The following is a 22,041-nucleotide window of genomic DNA, read 5'->3' as shown; positions in this document are numbered from 1 at the left end:
GTATTTGCTATCAACCACATACAACAAACCTATGGCTCATAATTGGTGGAAAACTTGAAAGGTGGCTGAACAACTTTGTATCTTGCAATTGGTGAGAATTTAAAAAATAAAAACTGTGGTATTAATGATAAAGAATAAAATTTCACTTCTCAGCCTTTTGAGGATTTCTTTGGAGGCATAAAACAAACAAACAAAAGGTTATTTGTGCTGAACTAATGTTCCACTTCTGTCTTCTCTCCATTAAAAAAGATTCCTAAAATTTGGAAAAATTCGCCCCTCTTGCTCTAAGATACTGCCCCTGAAAGGAACATAACCACATTGTTATTAAAATGGCATTAAGGATAGCTAAGTAATCTGTTCTTGGAAACTAGCTTTGCGTCTCTGTGTTATCTACAAATATACAAGATGAGAATGACAGTGACTAGAGGTTCATTATATCTGGCAGTATGTTAGCCTTTTTGAGGCTATCATGTTTTAAATATTATTTTAGTATTATAAATCCCCATATTATGCATGAACAACTGTAGTTTACTTGGCATTGGAGAAGAGTTCATTCCTAGTAGCAGAGTGTTTGTATGTTTTAATTCAGTTGTATAAAGAGTAAGATGACCATATTTCCCAAGGAGTCTGCAGAATGTATTATGCTCTTTATTTGGCCCAGTACACATTAACATTTTAACAGTAGCTTTGAAATTAAAATCAGGGCTAACAAAACCAATTCTCTCTCTTCAAGGTAGAACTCAACTCCTCCATGCCAGCATTGACTAGTGGGTTGCCTTCCCTGTGTGAGAACCAGGGCTGTATTACAGTAAACTGGTCCAGTGTGATATCACAGATATAAAAAATATTCCATTCTGTATCAAAACTAGGCACACGCCTTATATTTATATGAAGAGTAGATCGACAGAGTTGAGCGGTTTTGCTCTCAACTATTCAGCTCTGGCCTTCTACATGAGGAGAAAAATATCTTATGTTATTTCTAATTAGTAACTACAAGCATCTAATTTGGGCTTGATGGTAGTTAAAGATGGGTGACATCACACTTGGGTCAGTAGTGGTGGATATTTAAAAGCACAACCTCTCATTTGTATTGCTTCAAAATGTACACAGTATAGATGTAGATTAAAAAAAAAAAGCTACCAATTTTTTTGTTGTATTGAACCAACTAGAAGGGACGATGCAAAGTTTTACCAAATGAGATATATGGATACAAATTTCACTGTAGAGTGTGGTTTAGACAAATGTGTCTTTTTCTTTAAATATGTAAATCCTACACTGTAGGTTTTTTTCTTTTTCCTTTTGTAGCAGTAGAAAATGTTGAACAATTGTCCATGAGCATGAGCCAGTGGTTCATTGCTGATATCCCCAGAATGCCAGTATTTGCAATGCAAACAGTTAGTACAATTTCCCAGTTCTATGAAAGGCCCTGACACATCTGCCTCAAGGTCTGGAGGCTCTGTTGTATAACCACAAATAGTCTTTCCATTTTCATATAACCTTTTGATACACTGACAGCTGCATTAAGCTGCTTCTGCCTAGCGATTCCACATGCCAGGCTGTTTTAATTGGTTTTAATGCCACAGAAAAAGCACTGCTAGCAGAATACCATCAAATCATTTTCATATTGAACCTTCGTGGTCCAGAAACCTCCCCTTCAACCACAGCACCATTGTTTTTGCGAGGGACATATTCAAGGTCAATGCTGGTTTTGTGTTTGCCTTTCCCTCGGCTCCACACAAAAAGAAGAAGGAAACAAAATAAAACCACTCCAAGGAATGTGAAACAGCCCATAGCTGTGGACACCAATATTGTCTTAAGGTCCAGAGAGTAACTGTTCGCATTAGTTCCGTTAGAACTTGTGTCGTTGGAGTCTGTCATATACATAGGGGTCCTGTTGGCATAAAGGAAACGGTCTGAAGTAAACCCCTTTACTGTCAGGGAGGCCGAGTAGGTGTCATTCCCAGCTGCATTACTTGCAATACAGACATAGATCCCAGTGTCCTGGTCTTGGGCAAATCGGATCTCCAGGGTACCATCTCCCAGCACAGTGGCTCTACCATTTGATTTAGTTGTGATCAGCCTCCGGCGTGGGGTAACCCAGGAGATGGTAGGCTGTGGGTCCCCGTCAGCCTTGCACATCAACTGCACGGTCTGTCCTTCCTCCACTACCAGGTACTGCAACTTCTTGTCTTGTATCTTGGGCTTCTTACAGGTGAAGTAAAAGGAGAGAGCTGTGCTGTGAAAATCTCTGAATGACCTCTCTCTGACACTGTCTGGGCCAGCACACATTGGTGGTTCGCTACCAAACTGCAAGGTGGGCTGCCGCTGCAAAATCCAAAGAAGACGGCAGTCACAGGCCAGAGGGTTGTTGTTAATGCAGAGGACCTCAAGGCTTTTGGAGGAATGGAATACATTCTCTTCTAGGGTTTCTAGCAGGTTTTGGGACACGTTGAGCACGCGCAAGAATCGGAGCCCTTGGAAAGCATGTGGTTCAATGGTGCGCAGCTGTGCCCCCACCATGTGAAGCTCCTGCAGGCGCACTAAATCTGACAGCATGCCTGCCTCGATGGTGCTGATGGGGTTGTAAGAGAGGTTGAGATGTGTCAGGTAAACCAGGTGTTTAAAAGCAGAGTAAGGTACCGCAGACAGGTTGGTGTTTGTGATGGAGAGAGAAGTTAGGTTGAGACCGTACAGACTGTTGGCAGGCAGCATGTCCAGGAGTGGCCAGGCCTCTATCTGTAGGTCTTTCAGGCGAAACAGTCTTTTAAAGGCATACGCCGGCAAAGCATTAATGTTGAGCTGTTTCAAATGCAGACTGATGAGGTTGTGGAGGTGAGAAAGAGCTTCTGTTGGTACGGCTGTGAGGTTGCATCTCTCCAGGGTAAGCTGCTCCAGGCTAAGCAGCCCACTGAAGGCCCTGTGTGATATATACACCAAATCATTGTCCCCAACCTCCAGGGATTTTAGGTTATGCAGATCTTGAAACATGTAGTCTAGCAAAATGACAATCTTGTTTTCACTTATATCAAGCTTTGTTAAGTTTGACAACCCAGTGAACACCCCAAGGGGGACCAGCTTCAGACGGTTTCCTTTCAGCCGCAAGGAGCGCAAGTTGAAGAGATTGTTAAAGGCTCCAGGCTCAACATTGGAGACAATATTGTCACTGAGGTCAATCTCCTCCAGCAACGGGTATGATGTGAATTCCTCAGGGTTAACACTTTTCAGTCGGTTCTTGCTGAGGTCCAAGATTTTGGTCTCAATGGGAATGCCTTCTGGAATGGACATCAGACGTCTTCGGTGACAGCTGACAGACTTGTTCTGTGCTGAGCATTCACAGCGGGCCGGGCAGCCCATGGTGGGGCTTGTGAAGACAAGCAGCACAGCCAGACCCAGGAACGGCTGCCAGCATGTTAGAGCTGTGTGACGCATGACTCCACTGATCTGGGCTAACCCTCCGTCACAGGCCTGTGGGGTGAGGATGGGAAAGGGGAGAAGTTAAGTCTGCAGAAAAAGAACAGTACCATTGCAAAGCAAAAGCATGTGTTTTCATACCAAACAAAACAATAAAACCTATTGTGAATGTCAAGACCAACAAAAAAGCAGATTTTACTTCAAGATCATAGGGCCAGTCAAAGGATTTGTTTAGCCAGCATTTTCCTCCAGATGTCAGAGAAGGCAAACCAGCTTTTCCTACTGCAAACAATAAACGAGGCTTCAGTCTTTTCTCAGTCTCAGTAGGTTTCCTCAAGAGAGTGCTATAATTAACCCAGAGATAAACTATGCAAAAAGAGCTAATAGCATTTGTGATAAGTTTACAGCATTGGATTTCTGTGAGGTTATGTGAAACCAAGCTTATGCCTCCCATTAGTGTTTTAAGGCAAATCTTAATGATGCATTATAATCCAGAAAAGGAACTCCTTGACAATGGAAAGATTCCTTTTAACATTTATTGCATATATTACAGCTATAAATAGATGAAGCTTGTTCACACATATGCATACACAATGGCTCAGATGAGGACGGAAGAACTGGTGCATCTCTGATTAGAATTTGCAATAGGACAAATTGATTCTTTGCTTTTACTGCACAAAGATATTCTGTGTGACTCTTTAGAAACCGAGACCTGAGAAGGGTTTACAGAATACATATTTGTACTTCCAAGATGTGTAAACGAGTTTTAGGAAGACAAAAACAAGATAAGATGAGCTGTTTGTGTTTAAGCAGTGCAATGTCCAAAGAAGCACCACAGATTTAACGGAAATTGCAGTTGGTAAGTGATTTATTCATTCCGGCCTTCAGGTTAAAAATGAGGATAGAAGAAGACAAGATAACCCCTATTAATTAGCTATCCTTCTTCAAAGGATGCCCTTTTCAGGTTTAGTCACCAAAGGCAAGAGACTTTTTCAACAGTAGCTACTAAATGAAGATGAACAAAAACCCATTTCAAAAGAAGAAGAAAGGATATAGGTGTTCATCAAAGGAAGGTGTGTTTGAGATGTTCAGAGTAAAGCAAACTGCAAGCAAGGACTGTAGAAGTGCCTTAACTCCTATGGCACAGCCAACTTGATGGGGCTAAGTGATAGTGCTGGGATTCAAGCTTCATAATATTAATAAGCCTTATAATGGGCCCCAGGCCTTGTGAGGCCTTTTCTGGATTGTTTAATTTGGGCTTCATTTTAGTTATACTTGTAAAAATATTTACATAACTCCTGCCTGTAACTACGTCTCATGCCTGCACAGTTGACTATTGCCCATCTGGTCCTACCCGCAATGACAAAATTACCCAATGGCCAAGCATCCACCTTATCTGTGTCTTTGGGATTTGAGGATCATCTGGCTACTGTGTAAGAAGTTTGCAACTGACGTTGGAGTCAAGTTTTTTTTTGGTCTATGTGCTATCACATGGATTGTAATATAAAAGAAATCCTCCTGTACACAGGGGTAAATACATATTAACAAGTATGGTACAACTAAATTGATGGGGCAGACAGCTATTTGAGCAAATAAGCTGTCTGAAGCACATCAGAATAATACTGAGTAAATTGCAGGCTGATGAAAAAGGAAGTCCCACCACTAACTCTGCTTCAGGAACACCACACTGCTGGTACACAACTTGGAATGTAATAACTCACCAAATCATCCTGCCTGACAGAGAAGGGTTGCACTCTCAGACTGTGGATGATCAGAACAGTGGAGATTCAAGATGTAAGAAAAAGAACAGGTATTTGGATCTGTTGATCTTATTGTATAATAAAAATTTCTAAACAAGAACCGGGTGGTTTGGATTGTAAGCATTAGTACCATTGTAACTGGACTGAGAAATAAAGAGCTGTTGTGCTCTGTTAAAAACTGAACTGAGTGAAAAAGCATTTATCTTGGAACTCAATATAAACTGTATTCTTTGACTGACCATACATGAATGATGCACATATATCACTCCTCTCACAACTCTGTGGAAGAATTTCAGTCTTGACTGATGTGGGTTTGTATTTCCATTTTTACACTTCTATGCAGAGACTATATATTAATATGAGGCACATTGCATGCTGGTTTTGACATATAGACTGGAGACTTGGATGAAAATTATTCTGTAGGATATTACCTATAAAAGCACATTTCCACTTTTTCTAGAAGGACAACCTACTGAGATTTAGTTTCCCCCTTAAATTGTAGTCTTGCAAGTAACTATTGCTAGTTATGTCCAGCTGTGACAAAGGTTTTCAGAGGTAAACTTCACTTCATTAAGCACTAAGTTGAAACTGCAAACCTATAGGGGACTGTGAGTTAGGTGTTTGCAATGAATTCAGATCAGAGAGCCTTTGGGGTGCTCTGATCGTTACTTTCAGAGCTCAGTCTGTGAGGTTAGTCCTTTCATACTGATACTTCTGCCACACAGGGATTTCATTTCCTACCTTACCCATCTAATAATGTATGAAGCACAAAGTAAACAGGTTCAGTGGAAGATGAGCATTCCTGGAGTGTTTGGTTTAGATAGAAAAAATATGAAACGCTTTTTGCAGCTATCCAATCCACCTGGTAACTAAAACTTCTGAGGACTACAAAGTAGAAGGTGGACAGTATAAAAGACTATAAAAGGATTTTTTGACTGTGGCTGGAATATAGAAAAGTAGTGTTAATGAAGCACTTCAAACAGTAATAGTAGTCTCCTGCTAAGACACACACACAGATAATGAGATGGATATATATTTATCTGTAAGGGTGTGTGCATCTCTGTGTACGCACTTGCAAGGAAGCAAGATTCAGGACTGAGATATGAGCTGGAGTGAATACATTTCAAAAAGGATAAATAATAAATTAAATATCAAGTCAGAAAAACTTGGATCAATAGTACAGGTTAGAAGAAAATAGAAATTAAATGTATTATTACAATTTACACTGATCCAGATGATACTACCATTCTTTCTGCTAAGCAAATCTGTGACTATATCCTAAGCTTTAAACTACTTTAAGGAGAAATTATTTCATCTTCATTATATAAAAAATGTAACCTTATCTCAGGCTAGGGTTAAAAGGTCTAGCAAGTGAAATGTGTGGGACAAGGTGAATTTTGGGAGAAGCCTACAGTGATTTTTGATGATCTATTGCATGTGGTCCCATTTGAATTTAATGAATGTAAAGTTGTATTTTCAGGACATGCCCAGTAACATCACTAGCTGGGCCTACCTTTTGCCTTCAGCCTAAGAATAATAAAGGATACAGTTTCACCTGTAAAGTACATTTCATGTCAGTGTGATCACCATTATTTATTACTATACACCTGTTAATCAACAATGCTACTGTTACAAGAATCAGAGTGAAATAATGCCATTAAAAGATATTCTTCTCTGCAAGATGATTTCTTGGAGTGAAAAATTATTTTCCGTATTTTTTTAGATTTGTGGGATGTTAATTAATTGGTGACTTCACTGGCACAGTGCTGAACTGTTAGCGTCAGTGTTCGACATGATGCCTTTCATTCCTGCTTAAACAACCAGCACTACATACTTTATCTTTGCCAGTATAGGAATTACCTCTAAACATCTGCAACATTGTAGTTTTTTGCATCCCTCTCTTCATTGTGATACATACAAGAAAGTAAAATGTATGCATGCAAGTATGTATACACACACACACATATAAATGTAAACTAGAAGTATAGTCTTACTGTTCTGTGGTTGTACTGTGTCTTGCACTACAGAGTGCTTCCCTAAAATTATAGCTTGCTAGATGAAAATTCAAAAAACATAAATGATTAAGAACTGACAGTTTTTCTATGTTTGAACGTGAATGACAACCTGTAAAATTGTTTTCCTGGCCTTTATGGAGTATTTGTTGTGTTTTGATAGACTCTAAAAAATGAAATACATGAAGTTGTTGTTTATTAAAAAATAAACTAATTACATTCTTTTTGTCTTTCTCTGGTTCTGTTCTTTAAGTCCAAAGTCAGGAGTCAAGTTACTGTTGGCTGATACTCTTTTTCAAAAGAGGACCCTATTCAAAGTTCAGCTGTGCAATTATGAAAGTTCATTAGAGTTATTAGTTAATAGTTCTGTTCAATCTCACCCAAACCAGCCATCTCTACTACTTTGAAATGCAAATCAGTTTGTACAAAGTTCTGAAGCTTTGAATCTCCCCACTAGTGCTTTACAAGAATGTACAGTGCCCTGTAGCTTTTAAATTGAAAAACTATAATTAAAAAAAATTAAAAGCAACACAATGTGCTCTTAGAATGCAGGGCAATTCCAAATATCATATATAGGAATGTGCCAAATCATGCATATGTTACATATTTTTTCACTTTTCCCTTTCCCTCAGACGAATTTTGAAGCCTCTAGAGCGGAAAGCTAGAGTGCACTTGACTATGGTCTTTTCCATGTCCCATCTGATGCTTCAGTATTGTATGGGACATAGCTTTAGCCAGAAAAGGTCAGAAGATCTGTTTCTGTCATTAGCTGCATTAGCATCACATGATGCTCTGATTTCATAGTGTTGATCTTACCTTTCCCTCCCCTTTACCCAGTCTTTCAGACAAAAAACTCCAGTGGATCACATCAGAGATGACAATTTTGCCTGATGCTGAGGTCACTTAAGAATATAGGTTCTAAAATACAGTATTTTTTTTACAAAAAGATACTGTATTCAGTAAATGCTCTAGGATTAAATATTGCATGACAAGACAGACTTGTACTGGTTGTTCACTTAAATGCTACCAGTGAATCCTGAGAACCAGGTGAAGTACCTGTTTTAAAAATGTGTGCTGGGTTCACCCTGGCTGGACACTGGGTGCCCACCAAATCTGTTCTATCACTACCCTCTTCAACGGGACGGGGTAAAAAAAATATAACAAAAGGTTCACATGTCAGGATAAAGCAGGGAGAGATCACTCACCAGCTACCATCACAGGCAAAAGAGACTTAGCCAAGGGAAATTACTTTAGTTTATTACCAGTCAAATCAGAGTAAGATAGTGAGAAACAAACTCAAATTGTAAAAGATTTGCCCCAACCTCTCCCTTTTCCCCAGGCTTGACTTCACTCCACATCTTCTCTCCCTTCCCTGTAAGGCAGTGCAAGGTTTTGGGAAATGGGAGCTGTGGTCAGTTCATCACATTGCCTCTGTCACTCCTCATACTCTTGCCCAGCTCCAGCGTGGGGTCCCTCCCACAGGAGACTGTCCTTGATGAATTTCTCCAACATGGGTCCCTCCCATGGGCTGCAGCCCTCCATGAACTGCTCCAATGTGGATCCCTTTCATGGTGTGCAGTCCTTCAAGATGGGTATTTTTATGAGCCTGTGTTTAAGGATAGTAAATTATTCTGCTGTGTAAGGTTGTTTCTCCTCTGAATGCTGAATTTTAGCATTGTTGTATTTTAAAGCAGGGAGCAGATATTGAGGAGTATAAATGTTTCTGTCTTTGCATGGCTGTCATCATCTGTCACACTTCAGCGAGCAGTAAGCCAAAGCCATTGTTCAAATCTTTGCAACAAAACAGCGTTGCTGTTGTGCTGAGCAGACAGATACTGAATATGTGCAGCTAAAACTACTGAATTACTGTGGTGCAAAATTTTGACCAGCTCAGTGTGGTTTGGGAACTCTTTTCTCACAGATTTCTCTCTCAAGTACCTATTGCAGTCTTCTTCGAAGAGCAACTGATCTGGCTTTCTTGAACACTCCTTTCGTGCTGGACCAGACGAGGTAAGGGCAGGAAGGGTGAGGAACCTTTGCTGCTGGACTGTGCCCAAGGTGGCAATGGTAGGAAGTGTTGCCCAGGAGATGAAGGGAAGATAAGAGACTGTGGTGATGTGTGTTTTTATTCTGTTTTTATATGTTCTTTGTATATTCTTTGTACCCCAATGGTTCATCCCTACCTTCCCTACCTCCATTCCCAGTTGGTTTGTCCCAGATCCAAGCTGCTCCCCCGGTGTTCCCTATATGGTTGTTCTCCTCCCCTTGGTCTAGTCGGTTCCCCATCAATCACCCAAACCCCTCCCGTTATCCCCGAAAGTTCAGTGTCTATCACCTAAGCCCTCCCTGTTTATCCTTATGTGGTCCTTGTCAATCCCCTGAGATCCTGCCCCTTCTGATACCTCCCCCCTGGAAATCCCCTAAACCTCGACACCCCATTGGGGCATGTGATCCATTTCCCTCCACCCCTCAAGGCTATTGGCCTATGTCAATGTCTATCCCTGTCCATATCCCTCCCCTGAAGATCCCTATTGGTCCCCTGTTAAGCCATCCCCATCATAATGCCTCCCCTTATAAGGTGTTGCCCGCAGCGGCTCTGGGCTTGTCCTCTGGGGATACCTTCTAATAAAGTTGGGTGACCTTCTAATAAAGTTGGGTGACCTTCTGTGGCAAGCTTCCCCGCTACTTTTTATCTCTCCCTTCGTCTAGGGCTGCTGGCTGCTACAGTGTCTGGAGCCTGTGCTCCCCTGGATAGAGCAGAGGCTTCAGAGGAGCAGCTGTAAAGCTCTGTGCCTCCAGCTGCTCCCCACTCCTGCTGCACACTGCTGGAGCCAGCCTGGGCAGTGGACGGTAGCGGTCACTGCAACAAGAGACAAACTGAGATGGTTCTAGGTACAGCCAAATGACACATGAAAATATTAGTCATTTAGAAATGGTCCTACAGTGAGACACAATGACACTAGGAGAATGTATGAAATCCTGACTGGAATTTTCTGACTCGACTAAGCAATTTGGACATTCCCATCATATGTTCTTTCAATGAAAGAGCCAGTTTGTAGCAAAGGCTTTGCCTCACCAGGTCTTGTGCCTGTAATTTATCTAAGCTTAGTGTATTGTTCCCAAATTCTATCACAGACTAAGTCAAGACTGCCTATACACTCTCAAAAGGATGATTTTTCTTTAAATCAGAGCATCTCAGGAATTATTCAAATGAACCTAGGTGTTCTATATTCCTTGTCTCTTTGATCAAGCCTTTATGCTTATACAGAGATTTTGTTCTCTCTCCCTTTATTGATCTCTTAAACATCTCATCATTTAAGTAAACTGAAAACATTAAGTAGCTGTCTGCATTCTGATAATAAATAGATTTACGAATCCTTGAGTAACAAGTGGTTGTTGCTGCAACAACCACTAGTCTGACAATTCATTGAATTGGAAGCAAAGTTTTGATTTAATTATTCTGCTGTCCTAGGATCATTCTTGTCCACTAAGTCATCAGTAAAAACTCCCTGGGCTAACATCAACTCAAAAAACTAGTCAAGTTGCATTTGTTTTCAGAAGAAAAGATGAGACCCAGGTCATTAAAAAAGACATAATGCAGAAAAAGAAAACAAAAGCAAAAAGAGCAACTAGAGCAACCTTCTTTATTTACTTATCCAATAGAATTATTTTAAGATTGGTTAAAATCTTTGTATCAGGCATTTTAAAACTAAACAAGTGGGTATAGTTTTTACCCCAAACACTTATATTTTTGTCTGAATCAAAGTGAAAGAAGCATGTGTGCCAAAAGACAGAAGGTAAGAAAATCACAGTGACAAATTCATGTAATTATACTAATTATCTGTACAAGGCTTTGAAGTCCATATTCTTCAAATTAAGCAAAGAAATGATGCCATCACTACACCTTCTGTTTTTAAAGCAATGTTTCTAAGATTAATTTACCGATTTCTTTCAGTTTTCACATAGAAAGTGAACCTCAGGAAGAAATCTGAAGGAAAAAATAGTAAGTCTTAACGATTGTCTCGCAGGAGACATTTCATGCATAAATAACAGAAAAAGAAACTGAAAATGTTTGCAAGAATTGTAGAAACTTCCACTGATATTTCCACTGACCTTGCTGATAAGTTGGAAGGGAAGAAGATTATGAAAAGCTTATATGAAGAATTACGTGAAGGGCTATAAATGATGCTTGGATGTAAAATAAAATTCAGACATTTTTGGTGAAGGTTAATGATATAAATCAACCATACAGGGATGATAGCCCTACTATCATACCCACACAATCAACTACCTTATAAAAATTGCAAATATTTGCATAGAAACAGTTTTTGACAAAGAATTCTTAGTTGAATAAATTAGTGAGCTACTGTGAATGACAGATCTTTTCTATCATCAATTCCTCCTGAATGCAGAAGCAGATTTTTGAAAGGTAGAATTATATAAAATTTCTTTTGCACACTTCACTTAGCTTGATTCAATAGTATTCCTATTTTACTGGTAAAAAGTGATGTTGCTAAGAGATAATTATCCAGTGGCAAAGACCAGAACAATATAATTACTGTGGCAATAGATGTGTTGATGTACCTAAATATGATAATGCAATAATAGAGAAAGAGCTAGACTGATATCTCTGAAAACAGTACAACTTTTAAGTAGTTCATATTGCATTTTGTTAGGGCTGCTTTGTATTGGAAGACCAGCCACCTGTTGTACATGAACTCCATCCCTAGACCTGGTGTTAAGTGTCTATGCATGGTAGCCCCTTGAGTGATATGTGACTTCAAAAACAATGCATGAGTCCACATTTTAATGAAGTTGATTTATCCTAAGGGTTACAAAGCAAAATTCCTTACACTGTTTCACTGATGATTCTTGCAAGATTTTAATGTTCCAAATACTGACAACAACTTATCACAAGGGAAGAAAGGTGAAGTTATTGTAGTACAGGAGGGAAAGTCATATGACAACAAAGAGCTAAATTTGTTAGTCTTGGGGAATGCAGCAGACTGAAAATTTAAAGATTCTAGAAAAGATTAAAAATCTCTTGCAAGTCAGGATTCATTACTTCAAAGTGGACCTTGTGTTTCACAGTGTGTCTAGGCAGGTGAACCTTAAAACGCTTTGCTACCGTGAACAGGACACTGGCGAGAGAATGTGAAAGTGTTAAATACTATACTTGGTATTCATATCTGCTGTAACTAATGAATTCTGAATAAATGAACAGAAAACTAAATTAGTATGAAGGCTGACTGCATTGATTAAAGAGTAGGATTCTTTTTTCAACAACAACTCTACATTAAAAGTTTATCTTCCTCTTGAAATAAACAGTCTTTCTTCTAAAACTGTCTGGGCATAACAGAACAGATGACATCTTTGTGGCCTGGACGGTTTCTCTTATGTAGAAAAACAGGGATGGAATTTCCTTTGAAGTTTTAATTCTAATATCCAGCTACTCCTCATCTTCAGTGAGTGAAGATCTCGGTGATGGAAAGCTACTGAAAAAAAGAGGAAGCTGCTTTAAATCTGGATTGGTAGCAGACTTTTGAGGGCTAATACATTCAAGCATACTTGAATTTCACTTCAGTAATCTATTTAGGAAACCACAAGCAATCTGCACTGTATCGAGATCATTATAAGAAGCATTCTTGATATAACCTGTTAAAGATGGATGTTTCCTTCAAATATGTGAACATTAAAGTCCAGAGAACTCTGCTGTCCCAGTCATGAGCTGACTTCCTTTTGTTGGTAACTTCGACAATATGTTTTGCAGGCTTCTTCCCGTTGGCATAATTTCATTTTTGTTAGCTTTAAAACCAAAAATTCTTATTTGTTATCTTGCCCACACATGAAATCTAGGTGACAATTTTCCCTCTTATTTCCTTCTAAGAGAGGCAGACAGATTAATGTGCCATGAGGAGTTGAGAACTTTTTCCCTAGCAACTCTATGTTTGAACAGGGCAAAAGTGAAACCAAAAGTACTTCAGAGGGTATGGGTCTGGTAGAGCTAATTCTAGTGTCGACCACAGTCCTGTGATTGTGGTCACCAAAAAGGGTTTCAAGCTATTTAAATCTACTGACTTGGGTCCCTGACTTTTTTTTTATGGCAGTAACACAGAGCCTGGTGACAAATCATGGTATGCAGGGGATAAAGTGTACGGAGAATGTGCCCAGGAAAGAAAAGAGATCATTTAATTAGTACTACAAGGGCTGTTGTTACTTCATAACACAATTCAAAGGATCTTTAGCCAAAAGGCTCTGAATACTTAAACCTATATTTTTAAGAAACATTTTTTGTTAAGTAAATCTGAAAAAAGCAAATTCATTTCACAAGGGTAACATTAATCTCTCTTACCTAGAGGTAGATAGAGTTTAAAATTGTTTGAAAATAGCTGAAAATTGAATTAAATGGGAAAGCTAAAGAAGTTGAAACCAATATATTTTCTTTTGTACTAAGACAGGAATTTCTAAAGTATGCGGGTATAGCATATATGGTAGTGGGGAGACAAGACACATTTAGAAAAGCTGCAACAGGTAATTTCAGTACAATTTATCTGACTAACACAAGAAAAATTTAAACCAATCCTGTGTGATTTTCTCACACCTCAATAAGCATGTTCACAGAAGTTACATTTGTATCTTTCACTGAAACCCTATCAGACAAAGCAGGGAGTATATTCTCTGGGGACCATCTTCATACCATCACACACAAGGCCTTCACAGTACAACCTTGCTGCAAGCTGCTGATCTATCTGCTGCTGCTCTTTTTGGCTGCATGAATAGTCAAAGTCTGGAAAGACAGTACAGGAGCTAAACATTAAAGATAAAAAAAGGAAATAAGCACATTTCTTAGTCCTTGTCAGAAGGCCCTCAGTTGATACTATGGCTTCGAATTCAGAGCGGCTATCCTAGCACAAAATTGTAGCCGGTATTTGAGGGTGGCACAAAGGAAAGAAGGGATATATTCCAACTCATTAGTCAACAAATTGGTCATGTGTGAAAAAATGTCATGATAGACCTAACTGTAGTCACTTAATAGTTCAGATCAGGAAGATACCTTAGGAACAGCTGCACAAAACTAATGCACTTTGAATTAAAATAGAGTTGATTGCAATATATACATTTGAGAGAAGAAGAGAATAGCAAACTGCCTTGGAGATTTCCTGTTTGCTAAAGGCATTGTTAAAATATACTTAGACTCAGTATCAGCCTGAAGATAGATAAAGGTAGTGCATTCGGAAATAAGATGTCACATGTTTGCAGGTGGACAAGACACAACCATTAATGTCTGCTTTATTTGTACCCATACTCCATGAATGTTACTCCAGATATCTACTGGTGTCAGCATGAGCTGAACTGAGCCTCTATGTTGAGAGAAAAAGGAATAGAAAGAGATATAATGTGGGAGATGCCAAGCAGATGAAATTTGGTAGTCAGTTTTTTTTAGCTGGATCAATCATAATTAAGCCCTTGATCTGAGCCTGGCCCATTGCAGAATTCTTAGTGTCACAGCTGTAGGTAGCTTCCAAGTGATGCAAACAGAAATTTGCTAACTTTTCTATGCTTCACATACAAACTACTCATCACAAATGAAACCTATTCTTCTGAGAATTTACAGTCACCCATTTGCTTGAAATCTGTACTCACATTTACTATGGTATCACTAGCAACTTTCCAAATCCTGGCAATGGAGACCTGTTACCTCGATGCTTTTATATATGTTTATATATTTATTTAGAAAGAAGAGATACTTCCTAAGAAACTGCACCTCATTCTGTTAGTATCAGATCTAATGGAAACAATTTTTGTACAAGGTATAGCCTCTGCTACTTGAATTAGTATGTATTTGGTAAACATTTTCTTTAATTACTAGCAGAAGACAACTAACACTTAAACAGTATGCCAAATACATTTATTTTCCTGGTTAATCAAGATAAAGGGATTAGAAAGCACAGCTTTCCATATTGGATTTTCTCAGCTGCCCTAATGTGCTAGCACTAGTTACAAAAGTAATTGTGTATAGTTTCTAAGCTAGAAAACATTTTTTGTTCTTTCTTACTTTTTCATGGGAAGACGTCTATGTAACCCTGCTGCTTCCTCAAGAAACTGACATATCACATTAATAGTGGATGGTGCTGTGTCCTACAATTGTCCTATCTATGTGTGATGTCCAGAGGCTGATGCCAGACAGCAGACGCTCGAGTTGCAATGAGCTGGTGCAAAGCTGCAAGCACTGTGACTGCTGCATTGTCCAGCACCTATTATAAGCTCTTCTATGGACTTACAGTCTCTCGGAAGACCTGCAACAGTTCTTCATAGCACTGCTGGACTTCCCTCCTCAAGGTGAGTAGTAAACCTCAACTACACCTATATATTTGCAGGAGTTTTCTTCTTGGTTTAGATCTACAGAATTCAGCTCAAAGATGGAGATCCAGGTTATATTTTCTACCTGACTCTACAGATATACAGTGCAAGTCTACATAAAACAAAAGCCTTTTTCTCTTGAAATTTTTTTAACATTTGTTGTAAACTTTTTTACAGTGAATTATTTTTTCCCTCAAGACATTTTCTATATTGTTACATTTCATTAAAACCATAATATTCTATCTAGAAACAGTTTCAATGAATAATTTTTAACCAGTTCATGCATACTAGGACTCAAAAAAATGCACATATGCTTAGATGTCTTTAAAGGAGAGCACTGTTTATACCATCTGTACTAATACTCTTCAAGACTAATGTACTTGTCCTTGTCCTAAATAAGATTAATGCTAGAATAGCTTTCTATTGCCAGAGCACTTTCAGATGGCCTAAATAAAAATAAATAAATAAAAAAAAGAATACTTGAGTCGGCATGAATACATCTATCCATAATGATGTCTCCATTTTATTCCTAATTAAAAGCTCATTAATATCAAAGACAATTGTAAGAAATCAGATGAGACCATATCATTTGGGAGTTTAAGACCGAAGGCATTCACACTATCAACTCAAATTCACTTATTCAAAAGCTACTGTAGATGTTGTGTGACATAGACTTTTATACTACAGCAAGCATTGATAGACCTCTTTATGAAGGCTGTATGTGATTTTTCATGCTTTCAGTTAGTTTCTAGCTCTGAAAAATAGCTTAGGCCACAGAGTAACTGGAAAAATCGAAGAAGAGGAGAACAGAAAGAGGGTAATTCTTAAAAGCACTGCATATTTTCAGTATTACTAGTCCTGGGAGCAAGAATGCATATACAGAAAAGGAGGATGCATGAACAGAAATGACAGTATCCAAGCTGTGCACAGGAGATCTTCCAGCATCTGCTCCAGAAGAGATCTTGCACATCTGCATAATTTTTGAGCAGACACTATATAAATGCAAAATCTCTGTAGTGGCTAGGGAAAAACAAAAGAGACATTTATTTACCTTGTATGAATATTATGCCCTCTGAATCTGGAGGTGAAACGATATCCACAAAGCAAAGGATGCTGATGATGTCCCTTTGTTCTGGAATATATAATATGATTTTCTCTGAACTCCTTGCCAGTAAGTTATAATTCACTTCACTTGAAAAATTCACAACAGTCTTAAGCTTTATTACTTACCACAATTACAAACATTACTGAAATGATGAAGAATTCAAGAATGATCATAAAAGCAGTGTTTATTTGCATGTATAGGTACAAGGATGATATCAGTTAGATGGAAAATGAGATTTTCTTTTCAGGCTGTTCCTGAACAAGGGCTATGATCATTACTATGATAATTTTTCCAATCATAGAATCATAGAATCTCTCAAATTGAAAGAAACCTATAAGGATCATCGAGTCCAACTCCTTGCTCCTCACAGCACCGCCTAAAAGTAAATCACAAGAGTATGAGCATCATCCTGATACTTCTTGAACTCTGACAGGCCTGGTGCCTTGAGTACTTCCCTTGGGAGCCTGTTCCAGTGATTGACCACCTTCTCAGTAAGGAACCTTTTCCTAATCTCCAATCTGAACTTCCCCTAATGCAGCTTCATTGCATTTTCTCATGTCCTATCACTGGTAACCAAAGAGAAGAGAAGAGCACCTTCCCCTCTGCTGCCTCCCATGAGGAAGGTGTAGACTAAGATGTGGTCACTCCTCAGTCTTCTCATCCCCAGGCTGAACAAGCCAAGTGACCTCAGCCACTCCTCCTAAGTCTTAACCCATGAGACCTTTCACCATCTTGATCACCTTCCTCTGGACACACTCTAATAGTTTGTTGTCCTCCTTATACTGAAGCAGCCAAAACTGCCCCCAGCATGCGAGGTGAGGCTGCCCCAGTGCAGAGCAGAGCAGAGCAGGACAATCCCCTCCCTTGCCTGGCTGGTGATGCTGTGCCTGATGCCCCCCAGGACACGGGTGGCCCTCCTGGCTGCCAGGGCACCTCTGATTCATGTTCAACTTGTCATCAACCCAGATCTCTTTTTGCAGTGCTGCTCTCCAACCTCTTCTTCTCCAGTTTAAATGTATAATCAGGATTACCCTGTCCCAGGTGGAGATTCTGGCACTTGCTCTTAAAATTTCACATAGTTGGTTATGGCCCAAATCTCTAGTCTATTCAGATTTCTCTGTAAGGCCTCTCTACCCTTGAGGGAGTCCAGCTCTTCCTAGGTTAGTACTATTGGTGAACTCATTTAAGGTACACTTATTCCTGCATCCAGAGCCTTTATGAAAACATTAAAGAGCACTGGCCCTAAAATTGAACATGGGGGAACCCCACAGGTACCCTAGCCATTGTAACTCTTTAAACCCAACCCATCACCCAGATTCTTACCCAAAATGTTATGGACTTGTCTAGTGGTGTGATTGACATTTTGTCCAGAATGATACTGTGCGAGTGTCAAAAGGTTTGCTAAAATTCAAAAATCCTATATGTACTAGTGCTTCATCCATGGGCACTAAGACCCAGCTCAGTAACTCTAGCAAGGAGATTAAAAATTAAAACCTCCTTTTCCCTATGGGTTATTTATTTAAGTTATTTAGTCTTCAGAAATAATTAACTGGAAAATTAGCTACAGGCCAAAGTCACACGTAGTATCCAATGATCATTTTCAATTGGGAGGTCTAGGTAGCACAAATACATTTAGTTATCTTAAAGTGTCTTTGGGTAGCTTTAGATACTTTGTGAGCCTCGACTTAATGGATCAGAATTGAACTCCATGCAGTTGCAAAAGAAAATTTTAGCCTTGAAATGACACACTGAGACGGAGATTTCCACTGCTCAACACACTGATATCCATTGATCAGTAGTGCTGCACTCTGCCATAAATCTCACTGGAATTAATCCTGGCTAACTTTCCATATGGTATGAAATTGCCAGGTGTGCTACTCTTCATGGTTCAGGAACTGGTAAGTGGGATGACTAAGACAGAAAGACAATAAAACCTGCAAAACCAACACTCTTCACTCATGTAAGTCTACTAAGAAATGGTTATCTGTGGTATCATTTTTTTGAATACCCCACATTCATGATCTCTGACTGTACACATATTCTATGTAAGGAGAAGCCATAAACCTCAGAGGAATGTTTTGACTGGCCAAACTGAGTCCTCAAAAAACTCTTAAGTTCCATGGCTTTCTGTTGCTGTTCAAGGCCTCACACAAGGTCAATCAAGATATACTCAGGCTGCTTCTCAGTATTGCATCCCAATTCAGCTTTTTTGTTTCAGAATACAGAGGAATGATACTCAGAAAGGAACAACTGGGCTGCACTGATTCGTCCTGTACATCTTGGTATTTTTGGGCACCCATATTTCAATTCAGCATCTTTTATATAACTCACAGCTCATAAAATCCACTGTAAAGCAATAATCTCTGTTCCTGTGCATGACAGAAATGCAAAACCAGCTCCCTTTCTTCCCCGAGCTCATTTTTTTCCAAAGCTTTCTATGCTTTTCCATTTGATTTCCTGATTCCACATCCAACTGGATCCAAAAACATTGCAATATTATGGCTCAGCAATTCCACTAGTTGCCTAAATGAAACCAGGGGAAGAAAAGAATGCACCAATGACCAATCATCTGTCTTTTACTGAAGCAGCTGCTATGGGTATAAGATTCATAAAGGTTAAAATTCATATATTTTTAGGGGTTTTTTTTGGAAAGGCAAAAGAACAATGACTATAGGTTTCCTTACTCCATATAATTATATATACACAGAACTGAGTAATAAATTTAAAGGAAATCAATACCTCACCCTAGCAGATGATAAAATGCTCTGAAAAGTGTTCAGTGTTTCCATAATATTGTCTTTTCTGTCTAAGGAAAAATAAAAATGATTTGCTGTTTTCCTCCTTTCCTGAGGTTATCATAACTTCTTCCTTATAAGTAGTTATATACCGTAATTGGATCAGTACTAAAATAAAACAGCAATCATCCAACATTCCATTTTCAGTCTCCTTCAAAACAGAAAGAATGCAAGCTGTGTCTGCAGTTATTAAAGGAGGACTTTATTAGTGAATATTTAAATGATAACCAATTCAGTGGCATCACGATAAGTTCTAGGTATTCCTCTTCCCATGTAAAACTGTCTGAGCTCAGCTCAAAAATTCTACACCCTTCTTTTTTGTTGCTTTGTGCCTTTATGCCGTGACAGAAGAACTGAATGCTTCAGCTTAAGACTGAGGACAGAGCAGGTCTGCTGAGAGGACATCCCCCACCTGTTATTCACACCTGTGATCGGATTTGTTATTTCATGCACCTCTTTTATTTTTTTCTCTTAAGATTTAAGTATCTGACCTAACATTAATCTTATCATCATGATTTTATTTTGGTTGCTTTGATTGCCGAACCCAGGCTTGTCAAATCAAGCTTTCATAGATTATATCAGTAAATGTCTATTTTACTTTAGGGTGTAAGGCTGTATCTCTAGTATCTAGTTTTATTTGAAAAAGAGCCTGGCCAAAGATCTGGTCAAAGTCTGATGTCTCAAAAGATGTTTCAACAGAACAGAGAGAATCATCCTTTTCCTTGGTGCAAATGGGTATTCTTTTGTGTCTCTTCTGTCTCAGAGAGAATTCAGAGTGAGCAAGTTTGGGTTGAAATTCGTTAAGGTGTCTATGACTTCAGCACTGCAAAATATGAACCTGTGCCTTGTACTCACAATGCTTGAGACTCCTGTGCCTCTTGCATGTGGACACCTGAAACCTGGACTAATCATGGATATGGGAACCACTTCTGTTGTTCTCAGTTCTGAGTGGGCATGTTGTCAGATGTCATTACCACTGCTGAATGCAGGCACAGCTTCCTAAAATGACATTGTGGTTTTTGAAGACTTTTGAGGGGTCTCACACACTTGTTTCACTTCCAACTAAATCTTCTACTAGGTAAGAAGATGAAAAGGAGCTTGTTCCACTGAAGTCCAAGCAGCTTGCCAATGGTATTGCTGGAAGCAGCAGTGCTGTGAATCAAACTTCAATTAATTTCCTCAAGCAAGGCATTTTGCCAGTGTCTCTGCACTTGTGTACAAAATGTATGATCAGACTCATACTAAATAAGCAAGATTTCACTCTCTGTCAGACTTTCCCTAAGCTTATAAGTTTTCCGTTGGCTTTGATGCATCTGGTATAGTCTCTTGCAGCCAGACAGGACTTCCTCAGGTAGGAAGGTACAAAAACGTTCTTTTTTTTTACGATTACCAACAGTGGGTATCTCAGATTAGAACCCTGGATTTTCGTTCCTTCTTTATTATAAAAACAGGGTTCAGATAAAAAGTCCTTTCACTTGCACTCAGGTTCCTGTACTGTCAAAGGCAGCAATGTCACATAATACATAAAGCACATAAAGCGACAGGTTGACTCATATACATGAAGTCAGTCAGGTTAAGGATAACTGTGAGCTCAACAGATTAGGTTACCTTTTGCATTTCTGTCACTCTAACATTCCTAGAAGTGCCTGGGGTTTTTATTTTTCCCTCCATCACAGAAAATCTTTATTTTTAATAGGGTCATTTAAACATAATCTTTTCTGCTAGAAGAAAAAAATAAATTAGAAAATGTTGTGACATCCCATCTGCGATCAGTCAGTATCATACAAAGCATGCACTTAGGAGGTAGAAACAGAAAAAAACATAATGCATAAATGCACTCAGTGCAGTGACAATGTCAATTCTGATAAACTTTGAGCCTCCAGGTTTTTACCTAGGCTTCTGGAATCTAGTCAGAGAAACCAAGCCCTCTTTTACAAACATAAGTGCAACATGTTTAGGAACTCACAGTTTACTCATAGGAACTGTGAGCTCTAAGATATAGAAGCAAAGACACAACAAAAAAGTTTCAAATTATAAAAAGGAAAAAAAAGGAATGGTATTTTTATAAAATTTTGAGAATAATTCATGCTAGATTTATGATTTGCACTCTGATTGCTGAGGTCTGAATATCTGCCATTGCTTATGCAGTGGCAGCTTCGGACATGTTGGTAACTGGTAATGGGATATGTGGTGGAGAGTAAATAGCAGAGAATTGTTGTGCTGTCTAAACATGCATAAAATAAAAGCTTTCTCTGTAGAAAACTGATAGATGAGAATGACATAGGCTAAGTCTCTGTTCTGTGATTCAGAACTTTTCTGCCCAAATTCCATTTTCAGTGTTTGGGGGCTCTGACAATCACTTGGGTAGGGAAAACTGCACATTTTAATTATCTTCCAATGTTTGACAGAGAAAAACACAGTATTAATAATGGGCATTATATCTATTTTTTTGAGTCAATGATTCAGAGTGCCTCATTCTGCATTCTGTTTGCAGGGCTTCATTAACTGAGTGTTCCCAAAAAGACTTAAGAAAAGTATTGTATAAAATCAAGAACTGGTAGGCAGTTAGCCACTCTATGGGATCTTTAACTGAAATA

At 38.9% G+C, this 22,041-nt stretch overlaps 1 protein-coding gene across 1 annotated transcript in view; it reads right to left on the bottom strand.

The window, feature by feature from the left end:
- Positions 1-1,608: 1,608 nt before the first annotated feature.
- LINGO2 (leucine rich repeat and Ig domain containing 2) overlaps positions 1,609-22,041 on the bottom strand; it is a gene marked incomplete at its 3' end in the record, with an annotated part of 165,019 nt that continues 144,586 nt past the window's right edge. Inside the window, exon 2 of the mRNA XM_082302169.1 lies at positions 1,609-3,465. Within this exon, the coding sequence (XP_082158295.1) occupies positions 1,609-3,429 (1,821 nt within the window). The 5' untranslated portion in view covers positions 3,430-3,465. The remainder of the gene's footprint in view (positions 3,466-22,041) is intronic.

The sequence above is a fragment of the Coloeus monedula genome (assembly GCF_965178545.1).
Source record: "Coloeus monedula genome assembly, chromosome: Z".
In the NCBI taxonomy this organism is placed as follows: Eukaryota; Metazoa; Chordata; class Aves; order Passeriformes; family Corvidae; genus Coloeus; species Coloeus monedula.
Note: the sequence above shows the minus strand (reverse complement) of the source record. Positions and strands in the feature narration are given on the sequence as shown.